General features: G+C 43.1%; 1 protein-coding gene across 1 annotated transcript; it reads left to right on the plus strand.

Moving 5' to 3' along the window:
* The first annotated feature begins 1,012 nt into the window (after positions 1 to 1,012).
* LOC100223408 (E3 ubiquitin-protein ligase TRIM7) lies at positions 1,013 to 18,248 on the plus strand. Its single transcript, XM_072921001.1, has 7 exons — positions 1,013 to 1,688; positions 7,222 to 7,308; positions 9,647 to 9,862; positions 13,228 to 13,250; positions 13,364 to 13,479; positions 15,045 to 15,077; positions 17,585 to 18,248. Exons 1-7 carry the CDS (start codon positions 1,191 to 1,193, stop codon positions 18,109 to 18,111), a joined length of 1,500 nt encoding a protein of 499 aa, XP_072777102.1. The 5' UTR covers positions 1,013 to 1,190; the 3' UTR covers positions 18,112 to 18,248.
* The last annotated feature ends 570 nt before the right edge of the window (positions 18,249 to 18,818 follow it).

The following is an 18,818-nucleotide window of genomic DNA, read 5'->3' on the forward strand; positions in this document are numbered from 1 at the left end:
ATGTAAATCCCTAAATCCCCTAGGAAAGGGCTGATGTTGGTTTAAAAGTGGTTTTTGAGTAATTTTTTTATCCCTGAATTCACCTTCCTGGAGGGGATTTTTAACAGTGGTGGGGACACGGCAGAGAAGCTGATGCTGTGAAAAACCACTTTGAAAAGTTTAATAATAATGAAATGGTTATAAAAATAGTAATATAATTAGTGTAATAAAAATTTAGAGTTAGGACAATTACAAGGCAATAAAAAGCAAAGAATTGCGGATGTTTGGATGCTCTTGGACACTAAGTCACAAAAAGCATCCCTTGTGAACAAAGGAATAACCTTAAAAGAAATAGCCTGTTGCATATTCATATATCCTTCATGGTTATGCATATATTTTATTTGAAACAAGAACTCTCTTGGATGTCAACTGTTTCCTTTAATCCCCAAGGAGTCTGAGCAAGGCCTGAAGAAATTTTCTTCTTCTGATAAGAAAACCATAAATTCCTTTTCTCTGGAAGATTTAGGTGTTCCTCAAAGCCAGTATCTCATTCCTAAAAAAAAAAACAAACTCCCCTCCACATACATAATCTCTATTTTAACCTTATGTTGGAACCTAAAATTATATTTAACACCCTACTTAAGAGAATTAATAGCGCATCACTTTCTAACATCACACACACAATATGCATTGTAATATTTGCCAAAAGCCAATGGTAAAATACGCGTTTTTCACAGAAACGTTCCTCAAATATTGGAGGAACCCCTTTTTAGGGGTTAAAATTTGGCCGTTTTTAACCCTTAGGGCCTTATGGGGCCTCAGGGGCATCGCCCCCCCCCCTCAAGCGCTTCTCGTTCTGCGCATGCGCGGCGGCACCGCCCACTCATAGCCACGCCCCTTACTGCACCCCCCACCCGTAGCCACGCCCCCTTTCCGCACCCTTTATATAGAGCCGCGCGTTGACCACGCCCACTTAATGATATGCAGCGAAACCACGCCTCTTTCTCCTTCCCGCGCATGCGCAGTCCCGCCTTTTCTCCCGCCTTTTCTCCCTCCCCTCAGCCCTCAGTCGGGCGGCGGCGCCGTGCGGGACGGACGGGCCGCGCAGATTTTTTATTTATTTTTTTTTTTATTAAGGCCTCTTTATCCTCACCGGCGCCACGACCGGGACCGGCCCCGACCTCCGAGCCACCCCCGGCCCCGCTGCCGCTATGGAGGCTCCACCCGCTCCTCCCGCCGCTCCTCCAGCGCCGTGCAGCGCCGCTCGCAGCCTGCAGGACGAGCTGACGTGCCCGGTGTGTTTGGAATACTTTAACGACCCTGTGCTGGTGGCGGAGTGCGGCCACAACTTCTGCCGCGCCTGCGTTACTCAATGCTGGGAAGACTCCGCACGCCGCCTGTGCTGCCCGCAATGCCGAGAACCGGTCCCGCAACGCCTTTTCCGCCCTAACCGCTCTCTGGGTAACATCGTTCACATCGTCCGCCAGTTGGGATTACCTCCCGGTAATGCCGAACCACCTCCCGCTGCTTCACCACCGCTTCCCGCCGCTCCGGTGCCCTCAGGGCCCTCCCGGTGTCCGCGGCACGGGGAACCGCTGCGGCTTTTCTGCGTGCAGGACCGGCGGGCCGTGTGCGTGGTGTGCCACTTGTCCCGGGAGCACCGGGCCCACACCGTGCTGCCCGCCGAGGAGGCCGCCCACGCCGCCGAGGTCAGTGCCCCCGCCGCTATTGGCGTGGAAAAAGGAGAATAGTCCCTTTTCCCGGCTGGGGGGATCGTGGGGTGTCGAGACATTCCCGAAAAGGAAGAAAAAAAACACCTCGGGGTGTTTCTTAGCAGCGAGGATTCCATCCCTCTTTTTTTGGGGGGATCACATTTTTTTTTGGGGTGCAGCATTACCCCCTAAGAAATGGACCCCATCCCTTGTCCTAAGAAAGGGACCCCATCCCTTCTCGTAAGAAATGGATTTCATCCCTGGTCTTTTTTTTTTATTTTTGGGGTGCAGTATCCCCCCTAAGAAATGGATCTCATCCCTGGTCTTTTTTTTTTTGGGGTGCAGTATCCCCCCTAAGAAATGGACCTCATCCCTGGTTTTTTTTTATTTTTGGGGTGCAGCATCACCCCCTAAGAAATGGACCCCATCCCTTGTCCTAAGAAATGGACCCCATCCCTGGTCTTTTTTTTATTTTTGGGGTGCAGTATTCCCCCTAAGAAATGGACCACATCCATCCCTGGTCTTTTTTTTTTTATTTTTGGGGTGCAGCATCCCCCCCTAAGAAATGGATCTCATCCCTGGTCTTTTTATTTTTTTGGGGTGCAGTATTCCCCCTAAGAAATGGACCACATCCATCCCTGGTCTTTTTATTTATTTTTGGGGTGCAGCATCCCCCCCTAAGAAATGGACCCCATCCCTTGTCCTAAGAAATGGACCCCATCCCTGGTCTTTTATTTTTTGTGGGTGCAGTATTCCCTCCCCTAAGAAATGGATCTCATCCCTGGTCTTTTTTTTTTTTGGGGTGCAGCATCCCCCCTAGGAAATGGACCCCATCCCTTGTCCTAAGAAATGGACCCCATCCCTGGTCTTTTTTTTATTTTTGGGGTGCAGCATCCCCCCTAAGAAATGGACCACATCCCTGGTCTTTTTTTTTTTTTGGGGTGCAGCATCCCCCCTAAGAAATGGACCACATCCATCCCTGGTCTTTTTTTTTTTTTGGGGTGCAGCATTCCCCCCTAAGAAATGGACCCCATCCCTTGTCCTAAGAAATGGACCACATCCATCCCTGGTCTTTTTTTTTTTATTTTTGGGGTGCAGCATCCCCCCTAAGAAATGGACCACATCCATCCCTGGTCTTTTTTTATTTTTGGGGTGCAGCATCCCCCCCCTAAGAAATGGATCTCATCCCTGGTCTTTTTTTTTTTGGGGTGCAGTATTTCCCCCTAAGAAATGGACCCCATCCCTTGTCCTAAGAAATGGATCCCATCCCTTGTCCTAAGAAATGGACCACATCCATCCCTGGTCTTTTTATTTTTGGGGTGCAGCATCCCCCCTAAGAAATGGACCCCATCCCTTGTCCCAAGAAATGGATCTCATCCCTGGTCTTTTTTTTTATTTATTTTTGGGGTGCAGCATCCCCCCCTGAGAAATGGACCCCATCCCTGGTCTTTTTTTTTGGGAGATCACATTTTTTATTTTTGGGGTGCAGCATTCCCCCCTAAGAAATGGACCCCATCCCTTGTCCTAAGAACTGGACCCCATCCATCCCTGGTCTTTTTTTTTTTATTTTTGGGGTGCAGTATTCCCCCCTAAGAAATGGACCCCATCCCTGGTCTTTTTTTTTTTATTTTTGGGGTGCAGCATCCCCCCTAGGAAATGGACCCCATCCCTGGTCTTTTTTTTTGGACCCCCCACTTTCTTTTGGGTTTCTGCCTTTTGGGGACCCCCCAGTTTCACGGAGAGTACAGAAATGAGCCCCCAGTCCCCCGCCCCTTCACTTTTTGGGGTGCACTAAGGGCTGTGTGGATCTCAGGGGGGGATCCCCTCCCCAACTGCTTCCAAAATTGGGGGTGCAGAACAACCTGAATCACCCCAAAATGCAGAAAAACCGGGATAAGGTGCAGTAAGCAGCAGTTTTTGTAGTGCCAACTTGAACTGGTTTGAACTGGGAGGATACTGGATCCCCTCCCCAACTGCTTCCAGAATTGGGGGGCTCTGCTTCCAGAATTGGGGGTGCAGAATGACCTGAATCACCCCAAAACTTGGATATCCCGGGGTTTAAACTGCAGTTTTTGTAGTGCCAGCTCGAACTGGTTTGAACTGGGAGGATACTGGGTCCCCTCCCCAGTTGCTTCCAGAATTTGGGGGGCGCTGATTCCAGAATTGGGGGTGCAGAACAACCTGAATCACCCCAAAACTTGGATATCCCGGGGGTAAACTGCAGTTTTTGTAGTGCCAGATCGAACTGGTTTGAACTGGGAGGATACTGGATCCCCTCCCCAGATGCTTCCAGAATTGGGGGGCGCTGCTTCCCGAATTTGGGGTGCAGAATGACCTGAATCACCCCAAAATGCGGAAAAACCGGGGTAAGGTGCAGTAAACAGCAGTTTTTGTAGTGCCAGCTCAAACTGGTTTGAACTGGGAGGATACTGGATCCCCTCCCCAACTGCTTCCAGAATTGGGGGGCGCTGCTTCCCGAATTTGGGGTGCAGAATGACCTGAATCACCCCAAAACTGGGATAACTCAGGGTTTAAACTGCAGTTTTTGTAGTGCCAGATTGAACTGGTTTGAACTGGGAGAATACTGGATCCCCTCCCCAACTGCTTCCAGAATTGGGGGGGTGCTGATTCCAGAATTGGGGGTGCAGAACAACCTGAATCACCCCAAAATGTGAAAAAACCAGGGTTTAAACTGCCGTTTTTGTAGTGCCAGTTTGAACTGGTTTGAACTGGGAGGATACTGGGTCACCTCCCCAATTGATTCCAGAATTGGGGGGCACAGAAAAACCTGAATCACCCCAAAACACAGATTTATGGAATTCCAGCAGGTCTGATCACAATCGGGGATTTATGGAAAATTCCAACGGGTCTGATCACGATCAGGGAATTATCGTGATCAGGGAATTATGGAATTCCAGCGGGTCTGATCACGATCACGGATTTATGGAATTCCAGCGGGTCTGATCATGATCACGGATTTATGGAATTCCAGCGGGTCTGATCGTGATCGGGGATTTATGGAATTCCAGCGGGTCTGATCGCGATCATGGATTTATGGAATTCCAGAGGGTCTAATTGCAATTAGGGAATTACGGAAAATTCCAGCGGGTCTGATCACAATCACGGATTTATGGAATTCCAACGGGTCTGATCACGATCACGGATTTATGGAATTCCAGCGAGTCTGATCGTGATCAGGGAATTATCGTGATCAGGGAATTATGGAATTCCAGCGGGTCTGATCACGATCGGGGATTTATGGAATTCCAGCGGGTCTGATCGTGATCATGGAATTATGGAATTCCAGCGGGTCTGATCACGATCAGGGAATTATCGTGATCACGGATTTATGGAATTCCAACGGGTCTGATCGCGATCGGGGATTTATGGAATTTTTATGGAATTCCAGCAGGTCTGATCGTGATCAGGGAATTATCGTGATCAGGGAATTACGGAATTCCAATGGGTCTGATCACGATCACGGATTTATGGAATTCCAGCGGGTCTGATCACGATCACGGATTTATGGAATTCCAGCGGGTCTGATCACGATCAGGGAATTATCGTGATCAGGGATTTATGGAATTCCAGCGGGTCTGATCGTGATCGGGGATTTATGGAATTCCAACGGGATCTGATCACGATCGGGGATTTATGGAATTCCAGCGGGTCTGATCACGATCGGGGATTTATGGAATTCCAGCGGGTCTGATCACGATCAGGGAATTATTGTGATCAGGGAATTATGGAATTCCAGCGGGTCTGATCACGATCGGGGATTTATGGAATTCCAACGGGTCTGATCACGATCGGGGATTTATGGAATTCCAGCGGGTCTGATGGCGATCAGGGAATTATCGTGATCAGGGAATTATGGAATTCCAGCGGGTCTGATCGTGATCATGGATTTATGGATTGAATTCCAGCGGATCTGATCGCGATCAGGGAATTACCGTGATCAGGGAATTATGGAATTCCAGCGGGTCTGATCACGATCAGGGATTTATGGAAAATTCCAGCGGGTCTGATCACGATCACAGATTTATGGAATTCCAGCGGGTCTGATCACGATCACGGATTTATGGAATTCCAGCGGGTCTGATCGCGATCAGGGAATTATGGTGATCAGGGATTTATGGAATTCCAGCGGGTCTGATCGCGATCATGGATTTATGGAATTCCAGCAGGTCTGATTGCGATCAGGGATTTATGGAATTCCAGCGGGTCTGATCACGATCACGGATTTATGGAAAATTCCAACGGGTCTGATCGCGATCGGGGATTTATGGAATTTTTATGGAATTCCAGCGGGTCTGATCGTGATCAGGGAATTATCGTGATCACGGATTTATGGAATTCCAGCGGGTCTGATCACGATCAGGGAATTATCGTGATCAGGGAATTATGGAATTCCAGCGGGTCTGATCGCGATCAGGGAATTATTGCGATCAGGGATTTATGGAATTCCAGCGGGTCTGATCACGATCACGGATTTATGGAATTCCAGCGGGTCTGATCGCGATCAGGGATTTATGGAAAATTCCAGCGGGTCTGATCGCGATTGGGGATTTATGGAATTCCAGCGGGTCTGATGGCGATCAGGGAATTATCGTGATCACGGATTTATGGAATTCCAGCGGGTCTGATCGCGATCAGGGATTTACGGAAAATTCCAGCAGATCTGATCACGATCGGGAATTTATGGAATTCCAATGGGTCTGATCGCGATCAGGGATTTACGGAATTCCAGCGGGTCTGACGGGGATTTGTTAATCATCATTAACCACCACCTATTAATTATTGTGCTCATTAAATCCTTTTAAAGTGGGATTTTCTCCCAGAACTGTTGTGGTTCCTCTTCCGGGGATGTTGGCGCTGTCCCCCCGCCCCAAATTTGGGATTTTTTCCTTTATTTTAAAATAAAGATCCAGGTTGTTGCTCCTTTGGGTTTTTTTCCCCCCTCATTAATTTACTTTTATGACTGTTTGATAATTACTTGTTGCTGAGCTCCTCCCTTCTCTCTTTTATTTTTTTTTTGCTTTAATCTCATGGATAAATTCCAAAATCAGCAACTTCTGGCTCTCAACAAGTCAAAATGTTTGTATTTAGGGTTTTAATTATAAAATAACTTGATTTATTTGCCCCCAGGGCTCGCTGCTGTTTGCAGGGTATGGCCCTCCATGGAGGTCAAACCACTTCAATAAGGCTGAGTTTAATTAATTAATAATTAATAATTTAATGAGCAGTTCAGAGGCAGCAGTTCCTCCTGTTGTGGGGGGTCCAACCCAATTTTGGGGCACTTTGAGGAGGAATCTGGGAGGTAATCCTGGGAGAAGGACAGGGGAATTGTTTAAAATTAAATAATTCTTTTTTTTTTTCATTTTTTTGGGCTGGTTGAGGGTGAATTTTGATGTTTTTGAGGTCAGCTGCTGGTTCCAGCTCCCGAAATAAACCCAAATAAACCCAGATTTGGTAAATTTAGTAATTTTAAAGTGCAGAATTCCCAAAGTTTGTGTTGTTGTGATTTCAGGAGGTGCCCCAGGAGCATTTGAGCTCCCTGAGGAAAGGACGCGAAGAGGCCAAAGCTGAGCGGGAGCGGCAGAGCCAGGAGCTGCTGGTGAGTGCCAAAAATATTTTAATAATAAAATTATTTAATATTTAATTAAAATATTTAATAATAAAATTAATAAAAATTTTAATAATAATATAAAAACAGGAATGCAATTAGAGTAATAAAGGTTAGAGTTAGGAGAATTACAAGGCAATAAAAAGCAAAAAATTACGGATGTTTGGATGCTCTTGGGCAATAAGTCACGAAAAAATCCCTTGTGAACAAAGGGATACAAAAATACAAAAATACAAAAATACAAAAATACAAAAATACAAAAATACAAAAATACAAAAGTACAAAAATACAAAAATACCAAACCAGCAGGGAACCATCACTTTAATCACCACAAATCCGCCTTTATTAGGGGCCAAAATAATAAATGTGAGAGAGGGGAAAAAAAAGGAGATAAAAGCATAAAAAGAGAGAAAAATGGGGATGGAATTGCTGCCAGCACAGGTGAGATCCTCGCTGGTCTGGGTTGTGTTGGGGAAAATATCCAAAATTTTGGTCAACTGTGAAAACTCCAATCACTTGTTTTTTCAAAGTTATAAAAGTTTAATAATAATATAAAAATAGGAATACAATTAGAGTAATTGTGGGTGAGGATTCCCTGCCCTGAGGTGGATTTTCCTCAATATCTATATCTATCTATATCTCAATCAATATCTATATTTTTTTAATAAATCAATAAATTGATTTTAATTGATTTTTTATTTTAATTTATTTTAAAATTTATTTTAATTGATTTTTATTTAATAAATAAATAAATTTCCTGTGAGGAATCTCATCCCTCAGAGATTTTCCCACTTGAGGGTGAGGATTCCTTACCTTGAGGTGGATTTTCCTCAATATCTATATCTATCTATATCTCAATCAATATCTATATTTTTTTAATAAATCACTCCCCTTTTCCTGTGAGATTTTCCCACTTGAGGGTGAGGATTCCCTACCCTGAGGTGGATTTTCCTCAATATCTATATCTATATCTATATCTATATCTATATCTATATCTATATCTATATCTATATCTATATCTATATCTATCTATATCTCAATCAATATCTATATTTTTTTAATAAATCAATAAATTATTTTTAAATTTAAATTTAAAAAATTTAAAAAATTAAAAAATTTAAATTTAAATTTAAAAAATTTAATTGATTTTTTATTTAATAAATAAATAAATTTCCTGTGAGGAATCTCACCCCGCAGAGATTTTCCCACTTGAGGGTGAGGATTCCCTACCCTGAGGTGGATTTTCCTCAATATCTATATCTATCTATATCTCAATCAATATCTATATTTTTTTAATAAATCAATAAATTGATTTTAATTGATTTTTTATTTAATAAATAAATAAATTTCCTGTGAGGAATCTCACCCCGCAGAGATTTTCCCACTTGGGGGTGAGGATTCCCTACCCTGAGGTGGATTTTTATCCGTCCCAGCTGGATATCGATACTAAATCAATATTTATATTTTTTAAATAAATCAATCCCCTTTTCCTGTGAGATTTTCCCACTTGAGGGTGAGGATTCCCTACCCTGAGGTGGATTTTCCTCAATATCTATATCTATATCTATATCTATATCTATATCTATATCTATATCTATATCTATCTATATCTCAATCAATATCTATATTTTTTTAATAAATCAATAAATTATTTTTAAATTTAAATTTAAAAAATTTAAAAAATTTAAAAATTTAAATTTAAATTTAAAAAATTTAATTGATTTTTTATTTAATAAATAAATAAATTTCCTGTGAGGAATCTCATCCCTCAGAGATTTTCCCATTTGAGGGTGAGGATTCCCTACCCTGAGGTGGATTTTCCTCAATATCTATATCTATCTATATCTCAATCAATATCTATATTTTTTTAATAAATCAATAAATTTATTTTAATTGATTTTTTATTTTAATTTATTTTAAAATTTATTTTAATTGATTTTTATTTAATAAATAAATAAATTTCCTGTGAGGAATCTCACCCCTCAGAGATTTTCCCACTTGAGGGTGAGGATTCCCTACCCTGAGGTGGATTTTCCTCAATATCTATATCTATCTATATCTCAATCAATATCTATATTTTTTTAATAAATCAATCCCCTTTTCCTGTGAGATTTTCCCACTTGAGGGTGAGGATTCCCTACCCTGAGGTGGATTTTTATCCATCCCAGCTGGATATTGATACTAAATCAATATCTATATTTTTTTAATAAATCAATAAATTGATTTTAATTGATTTTTTATTTAATAAATAAATAAATAAATTTCCTGTGAGGAATCTCACCCCGCAGAGATTTTCTCACTTGAGGTGGATTTTCCTCTGGAATTGCAGAAACAAACGGAGGTGGAACGTCAGAAAATCGTGGAAGAGGTCAAAGATCTGAAGGAGTTCCTGGAGGAGAAGGAGAAGCTCCTCCTGTCCCGCCTGGAGGAGCTGGAGAAGAACATCGGACACCGCAGGGACCAGAGCGTGGCCAGGCTGGACGAGGACATCGCCCGGCTGGACAAACTCCTGGCGGACAGCGGGACGGGGAACGCGCCTGGCGAGGTGGGAACTCGGAATTCCCGAATTTTGGGCAAAAATAGGGAAAAAAACCCGATATATGGGGTTGAAAATAGCATTTTTGGGGGTAAAAATGTCGTGATTGTGGGGGCTGGACAAACTCCTGGCGGAGCAGGGAGGGGACGGCGGGACGGGGAACGCGCCTGGCGAGGTGGGAACTCGGAATTCCCGTTTATGGGCACAGAAATCCCGAATTTTGGGCAAAAATAGGGAAAAAATCTATATATGGGGTTGAAAATATCGTTTGTGGGGATAAAAATGTCGTGATTGTGGGGGCTGGACAAACTCCTGGCGGAGCAGGGAGGGGACGGCGGGACGGGGAACGCGCCTGGCGAGGTGGGAACTCGGAATTCCCGAATTTTGGGCAAAAATAGGGAAAAAAAACCAATATATGGGGTTGAAAATAGCGTTTGTGGGGGTAAAAATGTCGTGATTGTGGGGGCTGGACAAACTCCTGGCGGAGCAGGGAGGGGACGGCGGGACGGGGAACGCGCCTGGCGAGGTGGGACACTCAGAATTCCCGAATTTTGGGCAAAAATAGGGAAAAAAAAACAATATATGGGGTTGAAAATAGCGTTTGTGGGGATAAAAATGTCGTGATTGTGGGGGCTGGACAAACTCCTGGCGGAGCAGGGAGGGGACAGCGGGACGGGGAACGCGCCTGGCGAGGTGGGAACTCGGAATTCCCGAATTTTGGGCAAAAATAGGGAGAAAAACCGATATATGGGGTTGAAAATTTCGTTTGTGGGGGTAAAAATGTCGTGATTGTGGGGGCTGGACAAACTCCTGGCGGAGCAGGGAGGGGACGGCGGGACGGGGAACGCGCCTGGCGAGGTGGGAACTCGGAATTCCCGAATTTTGGGCAAAAATAGGGAAAAAAACCGAAATATGGGGTTGAAAATATCGTTTGTGGGGGTAAAAATGTCGTGATTGTGGGGGCTGGACAAACTCCTGGCGGAGCAGGGAGGGGACAGCGGGACGGGGAACGCGCCTGGCGAGGTGGGAACTCGGAATTCCCACTTAGGGGCACAAAAATCCCGAATTTTGGGCAAAAATAGGGAGAAAAAACCGATATATGGGGTTGAAAATAGCGTTTTTGGGGGTAAAAATGTCGTGATTGTGGGGGCTGGACAAACTCCTGGCGGAGCAGGGAGGGGACGGCGGGACGGGGAACGCGCCTGGCGAGGTGAGAACTCGGAATTCCCGATAAAGGGAGCGGAAATCCCGGAATTTTGGGCAAAAATAGGGAGAAAATCCGATATATGGGGTTGAAAATAGCGTTTGTGGGGGTAAAAATGTCGTGATTGTGGGGGCTGGACAAACTCCTGGCGGAGCAGGGAGGGGACGGCGGGACGGGGAACGCGCCTGGCGAGGTGGGAACTCGGAATTCCCGATAAAGGGAGCGGAAATCCCGGATTTTGGGCAAAAATAAGGAAAAAAAACCGATATATGGGGTTGAAAATAGCGTTTGTGGGGGTAAAAATGTCGTGATTGTGGGGGCTGGACAAACTCCTGGCGGAGCAAGGAGGGGACGGCAGGACGGGGAACGCGCCTGGCGAGGTGGGAACTCGGAATTCCCACTTAGGGGCACAAAAATCCCGAATTTTGGGCAAAAATAGGGAAAAAAACCCGATATATGGGGTTGAAAATATCGTTTGTGGGGATAAAAATGTCGTGATTGTGGGGGCTGGACAAACTCCTGGCGGAGCAGGGAGGGGACGGCGGGACGGGGAACGCGCCGGGCGAGGTGGGACACTCAGAATTCCCGTTTATGGGCACAGAAATCCCGGATTTCGGGCAAAAATAGGGAAAAAAACCGATATATGGGGTTGAAAATATCGTTTGTGGGGATAAAAATGTCGTGATTGTGGGGGCTGGACAAACTCCTGGCGGAGCAGGGAGGGGACGGCGGGACGGGGAACGCGCCTGGCGAGGTGGGACACTCGGAAATCCCGGATTTTGGGCAAAAATAGGGAGAAAAACCGATATATGGGGTTGAAAATAGCGTTTGTGGGGGTAAAAATGTCGTGATTGTGGGGGCTGGACAAACTCCTGGCGGAGCAGGGAGGGGACGGCGGGACGGGGAACGCGCCTGGCGAGGTGGGAACTCGGAATTCCCGATAACGGGAGCGGAAATCCCGGATTTTGGGCAAAAATAGGGAAAAAAAACCTATATATGGGGTTGAAAATATCGTTTGTGGGGATAAAAATGTCCGGATTGTGGGGACAAAAAAGTTCTGTTTGTGGGGACAAAAAAGTTCCATTTATCTAGGCGAGAATTTCCATTTATGGGTCAAAATATTTATTTATTTATTTATTTATTTATTTATTTATTTATCAGGGCAATAAATTTATTGGGGGGGAAAAAAATTCTATTAACGGGGTGAAAAATTCCATTTATAGATACCTTTAAGGGGACAAAAAAGTCCTGATTATGGGGACAAAAATGTTCCATTTATCTAGGGTCAAAATATTTATTTATTTATCGGGGCAATAAATTTATTGGGGGGGAAAAAATTCTTATTAACGGGGTGAAAAATTCCATTTATAGATACCTTTAAGGGGACAAAAAAGTTCTGTTTATGGGGACAAAAATGTTCCATTTATCTAGGGTCAAAATATTTATTTATTTATCGGGGCAATAAATTTATTGTGGGGAAAAAAATTCTATTAACAGGGTGAAAAATTCCATTTATAGATACCTTTAAGGGGACAAAAAAGTCCTGATTATGGGGTGGAAAAAGTTCCATTTATGTAGGCGAGAATTTCCATTTATGGGTCAAAATATTTATTTATTTATTGGGGGGAAAAAAATTTCTATTAATGGGGTGAAAAATGCCATTTATAGATACAAAGATACCTTTAAGGGGACAAAAAAAGTCCTGTTTATGGGGTGGAAAAAGTTCCATTTATCTAGGCGAAAATTTCCATTTATGGGTCAAAATATTTATTTATTTATTGGGGGGAAAAAAAATTCTATTAATGGGGTGAAAAATTCCATTTATAGATACAAAGATACCATTAAGGGGACAAAAAAGTCCTGATTATGGGGACAAAAAAGTTCTGTTTGTGGGGTGGAAAAAGTTCCATTTATGTAGGTGAGAATTTCCATTTATGAGTCAAAATATTTATTTATTTATTTATTTATTTATTTATTTATCAGGGCAATAAATTTATTAGGGGGGGAAAAAATGCTATTAACAGGGTGAAAAATTCCATTTAAAGATATTTTTACGGGGACAAAAATCTTTTTGTGGGATCCTCCCATTTTTTGGGGTGGTTTTTGAGGTTTCTGAGATGGGAAAAACGCCGATTTTAACGAATTTTTTGGGTTTTTTTCCCATTTCCAGGGTGTTGTCCCGGCTGGCAGCAGGTGAGTGATCTGGGTGAAATTTTAGGTTTTGATGGTGGGTGGAGCTGATAATTTCACCCCATTCCCATTAAAAATTCCTTAATTTTGGGTCACTAACTCCCATATTTTTGCAGCCCGGAGAGTTGGATGTTCCTCAAACCCGAGCCAGGATTTTCCGAGCTGGAGAAGAAACTGAAGAGTTTTTCCCAAAAAAGCGCCGTGCTCAAGGAAGTGCTGCTGGAATTTAAAGGTGGAATTTAAAATTTTTATTTTATGGGAATAAAAAATAAAAATAAAAATGCTTCCCCAGCCACATTCCCACATGGAAAAACACCAAAATCAGGGCTGGGATGGAGCTGGGCTCTAATTTTCCCACTCTGAGTTGTTTGAGCGTTGTCTCATTGTGGATAAGAGGTGGAAAAGTGATTTTTTTTTGGGATTTGAGGGTGGAAATGTCGAGTTGGGATCATTCCTTAATACTTCCTAATAATACTTAATAATTCCTAATTCCAAAAAAATGGTTTGGGTAGTTTTGGGATTTAATTTAATTCCTTCTCTTCCCACAGAAAACCTGCGCTTGGGGAAGAGGTGGAAAAGTGATTTTTTTGGGATTTGAGGGTGGAAATGCCGAGTAGGGATCATTCCTTAATACTTCCTAATAATACTTAATAATTCCTAATTCCAAAAAAAATGGTTTGGGTAGTTTATTCCAAAAAAATGGTTTGGGTAGTTTTGGGATTTAATTCCTTTTTTCTCTTCCCACAGAAAACCTGCGCTTGGGGAAGAGGTGGAAAAGTGATTTTTTTGGGATTTGAGGGTGGAAATGTAGAGTAGGGATCATTCCTTAATACTTCCTAATAATACTTAATAATTCCTAATTCCAAAAAAAAATGGTTTGGGTAGTTTTGGGATTTAATTCCTTTTTTCTCTTCCCACAGAAAACCTGCGCTTGGGGAAGAGGTGGAAAAGTGATTTTTGTGATTTTTTTTGGGATTTGAGGGTGGAAATGTGGAGTAGGGATCATTCCTTAATACTTCCTAATAATACTTAATAATTCCTAATTCCAAAAAAATGGTTTGGGTAGTTTTGGGACTTAATTCCTTCCTTCTCTTCCCACAGAAAATCTTCGCTTGGGGAAGAGGTGGAAAAGTGATTTTTTTGGGATTTGAGGGTGGAAATGTGGAGTTGGGATCATTCCTTAATACTTCCTAATAATACTTAATAATTCCTAATTCCAAAAAAATGGTTTGGGTAGTTTTGGGATTTAATTCCTTCCTTCTCTTCCCACAGAAAACCTGCGCTTGGGGAAGAGGTGGAAAAGTGATTTTTTTGGGATTTGAGGGTGGAAATGTGGAGTAGGGATCATTCCTTAATACTTCCTAATAATACTTAATAATTCCTAATTCCAAAAAAATGGTTTGGGTAGTTTTGGGATTTAATTCCTCCCTTCTCTTCCCACAGAAAACCTGCGCTGGGGGAAGAGGTGGAAAAGTGATTTTTTTGGGATTTGAGGGTGGAAATGTGGTGTTGGGATCATTCCTTAATACTTCCTAATAATACTTAATAATTCCTAATTCCAAAAAAATGGTTTGGGTAGTTTTGGGATTTAATTCCTCCCTCCTCTTCCCACAGAAAACCTGCGCTTGGGGAAGAGGTGGAAAAGTGATTTTTGTGATTTTTTTTGGGATTTGAGGGTGGAAATGTCGAGTAGGGATCATTCCTTAATACTTCCTAATAATACTTAATAATTCCTAATTCCAAAAAAAATGGTTTGGGTAATTTTGGGATTTAATTTAATTCCTTTTTTTCCCACAGAAAACCTGCGCTTCGAGCTGGAGAACGACACAGGTGAGGCCCTCAGGATTGGGACAAAACCTCTCATTTCCAGGATTTTGGCCGGAATTTGGGGCTGTGACTTCCCAAATTCCCAAATGTGGGAATTTCCCTGGATTTGGGGGAAATACAGGCTCAAAACTCCCTTTTCCAAGTGTTAAGGTCGGAATTTCCAGGCTGGGGCTCTGTGTGGCCTCTCCAAAATTGACCCTGCCTCACCTGGATCCTTTTTTTTGATTTGGGACAAATTTTGGGATCAGCCCACGCAGGTGGGATAACGATCCCAGTGTGTCAGAACCCAAAATGTCCCTCATTTTTAGCCATTTTTAGACATTTTTAGACATTTTTAGACATTTTTAGACATTTTTAGAGCTTCCAGGCCTTGCTCAGAAGCATTTTAGACCCTGGCAAGAGCAGAAAACAGCTGTAATTTTGGGTTTGAACCATTAATTACCAACTTTAAAGGTGGAACAAGCACAGAGAGTTAGATAATATAGTAAAAGTAGTCATAAATTAGAGGGTAAAATTTTTTAGTATTGTAATTTTTTAGTATTGTAATTTTTTAGTATTGTAATTTTTTAGTATTGTAATTTTTTAGTATTGTAATTTTTTAGTATTGTAATTTTTTAGTATTGTAATTTTAACACCTGTACAGGGGGGTTTTATTTTGTACAGGGGGGTCAGGAGTTCTAAGATGTTCCTGATCCTGTTCTTCCTCCTTCTTCTTCCTCACCTCCATGTTCTTGGTGGTGTTGGTATTTTTTTATTGGTTTAGGCTGGGGACACACTGTTTAAATTAGATAATAGATATTGGCACATTATTGTAAATATAGCACACGTAATTTCTGGTATTTAATGTTTGTAACATCCCACTGAGGGGTGTTACATTGGCACATTATTGTGAATATAATACACTTAATTTCTGGTATTTAATGTTTGTAACATCCCACTGAGGGGTGTTACATTGGCACATTATTGTAAATATAGTACAGGTAATTTCTGGTATTTAATGTTTGTAATTTCTGGTATTTATAATGTTGTAATTTCTGGTATTTAATGTTTTTAACATCCCACTGAGGGGCAGAGCTCAGGACAGACCTGCAGCAGAATTTATTATAGATAAGCAAAAATAAACAACATTGAAACCAGCACAAACAAATTATGGTTTCTTTTTTGGCAGCAGGGCAGAAAAATAGAGATTTTCTACAATTTTGGGATCATCAATACCACAAATTCCGACACTTTCTAACTTTCTTGTCAGAACCCAAAACATCCCTCAGACATTTTTAGAGGTTCCAGGCTTGCTCAGAAGCATTTTAGACCCTGGCAAACAGGGATAGATATTGGCACATTATTGTAAATATAGCACAGGTAATTTCTGGTATTTAATGTTTGTAACATCCCACTGAGGGGTGTTATATTGGCACATTATTGTGAATATAATACACGTAATTTCGGGTATTTAATGTTTTTAACATCCCACTGAGGGGTGTTACATTGGCACATTATTGTAAATATAGCACAGGTAATTTCTGGTATTTAATGTTTGTAATTTCTGGTATTTATAATGTTGTAATTTCTGGTATTTAATGTTTGTAATATCCCACTGAGGGGTGTTACATTGGCACATTATTGTGAATATAGTACACGTAATTTCTGGTATTTAATGGTTTTAACATCCCACTGAGGGCAGAGCTCAGGACAGAGCTGCGGCAGGGCAGCAGAATTTATTATAGATATATAGAATTTATTATAGATAAGCAAAAATAAACAACCTTGAAACCAGCACAAACAAATTATGGCTTCTTTTTTGGCAACAGGGCAGAAAAATAGAGATTTTCTACAATTTTGGGATCATCAATACCACAAATTCCGACACTTTCTAACTTTCTTGTCAGAACCCAAAACATCCCTCAGACATTTTTAGAGGTTCCAGGCTTGCTCAGAAGCATTTTAGACCCTGGCAAACAGGGATAGATATTGGCACATTATTGTGAATATAGTACACGTAATTTCTGGTATTTAATGTTTTTAACATCCCACTGAGGGGTGTTACATTGGCACATTATTGTAAATATAATACACGTAATTTTGGGTATTTAATGTTTGTAACATCCCACTGAGGGGTGTTACATTGGCACATTATTGTGAATATAGTACACGTAATTTTTGGTTTATAATGTTTGTAACATCCCACTGAGGGGCAGAGCTCAGGACAGACCTGCAGCAGAATTTATTATAGATAAGCAAAAATAAACAACCTTGAAACCAGCACAAACAAATTATGGCTTCTTTTTTGGTAGCAGGGCAGAAAAAATAGAGACTTTCTACAATTTTTGGATCATCAATACCACAGATTCTGACACCAGTGTTGGCCACAATCCCATCACAATTCCACACCTTCCTCACCTCCACCCTCCCTTTTCTTTGAGGACTCAACCACCAAATCCCAACCTGCCAATCCAATCCCACAGTTAACTCCTCCAATTTTTTTTAATTTTATTTATTTTTTCCCCATCCAGGTGAGCTCTCCCTGGACCCCGACACCGCCAACCCTTACCTGGTGCTGTCGGAGGACAAGCGGAGCGTGCGACTCCGTGGGGCGCCCCAGGAGCTGCCGGCTCACCCCAAACGTTTCGACTACGCCTTCTGCGTCCTGACCTCCGAGGGATTCTCCGCCGGCCGCCACTACTGGGAGGTGGAGGTGGGAGACGGGGAGAGTTGGGTGCTGGGAGCCGCCCGCGAGTCCGTGCGCCGCAAGGAGAAAGTCGACTTCGCCCCCGAGGAGGGGATTTGGGCGGTGGGGCTCAACTGGAAGGGCAAAAATTGGGATCAGTACCAGGCGTTCACCTCTCCCGAGACGCCGCTGTCGCTTTGCGAGCGGCCGCGCAAGATCGGGGTGTACCTGGACTACGAGGGCGGCTGGGTGGCGTTCTACAACGCCGACAGCATGGCTCCCATCTTCACCTTCACCGCCGCCTTCTCCGAGAGGATTTTCCCCTTTTTTTGGCTCTTTTACGTGGGTTCCTCGCTGTCCCTGTGCAACTGAGCTCGCTGCCGGTGTCCCCCTCTTTCCATCCTTTGTTTCAAAGCAAAACGCCCCAAAATCCCACCTGTGGCTGTTCAAGGGGGGGATTTTGTTGTTTTTTTTTTTCCTGTTCAAAGTTTGGAGTTTTTTCCCTCAAAATCTTCAATTGGGATCAGTACCAGGCGTTCACCTCTCCTGGACTACGAGGGCGGCTGGGTGGCGTTCTACAACGCCGACAGCATGGCTCCCATCTTCACCTTCACCGCCGCCTTCTCCGAGAGGATTTTCCCCTTTTTTTGGCTTTTTTACGTGGGTTCCTCGCTGTCCCTGTGCAACTGAGCCCACCGCGCTCGCTGATGGCATCCCCCTCTTTCCATCCTTAGGTTTTTGCTTTGTTTCCGAGCAAAACGCCCCAAAATCCCACCCGTGGTTGTTCGGGGGGGGATTTTGTTGGGTTTTTTTTTCCTGTTCAAAGTTTGGAGTTTTTTCCCCTCAAAATCTTCAATTGGGATCAGTACCAGGCGTTCACCTCTCCTGGACTACGAGGGCGGGTGGGTGGCGTTCTACAACGCCGACAGCATGGCTCCCATCTTCACCTTCACCGCCGCCTTCTCCGAGAGGATTTTCCCCTTTTTTTGGCTTTTTTACGTGGGTTCCTCGCTGTCCCTATGCAACTGAGCCCACCACACTCACTGACAGCATCCCCCTCTTTCCATCCTTTGCTTCCA

This window comes from Taeniopygia guttata, chromosome 35 (genome assembly GCF_048771995.1).
Source record: "Taeniopygia guttata chromosome 35, bTaeGut7.mat, whole genome shotgun sequence".
NCBI lineage: Eukaryota > Metazoa > Chordata > Aves > Passeriformes > Estrildidae > Taeniopygia > Taeniopygia guttata.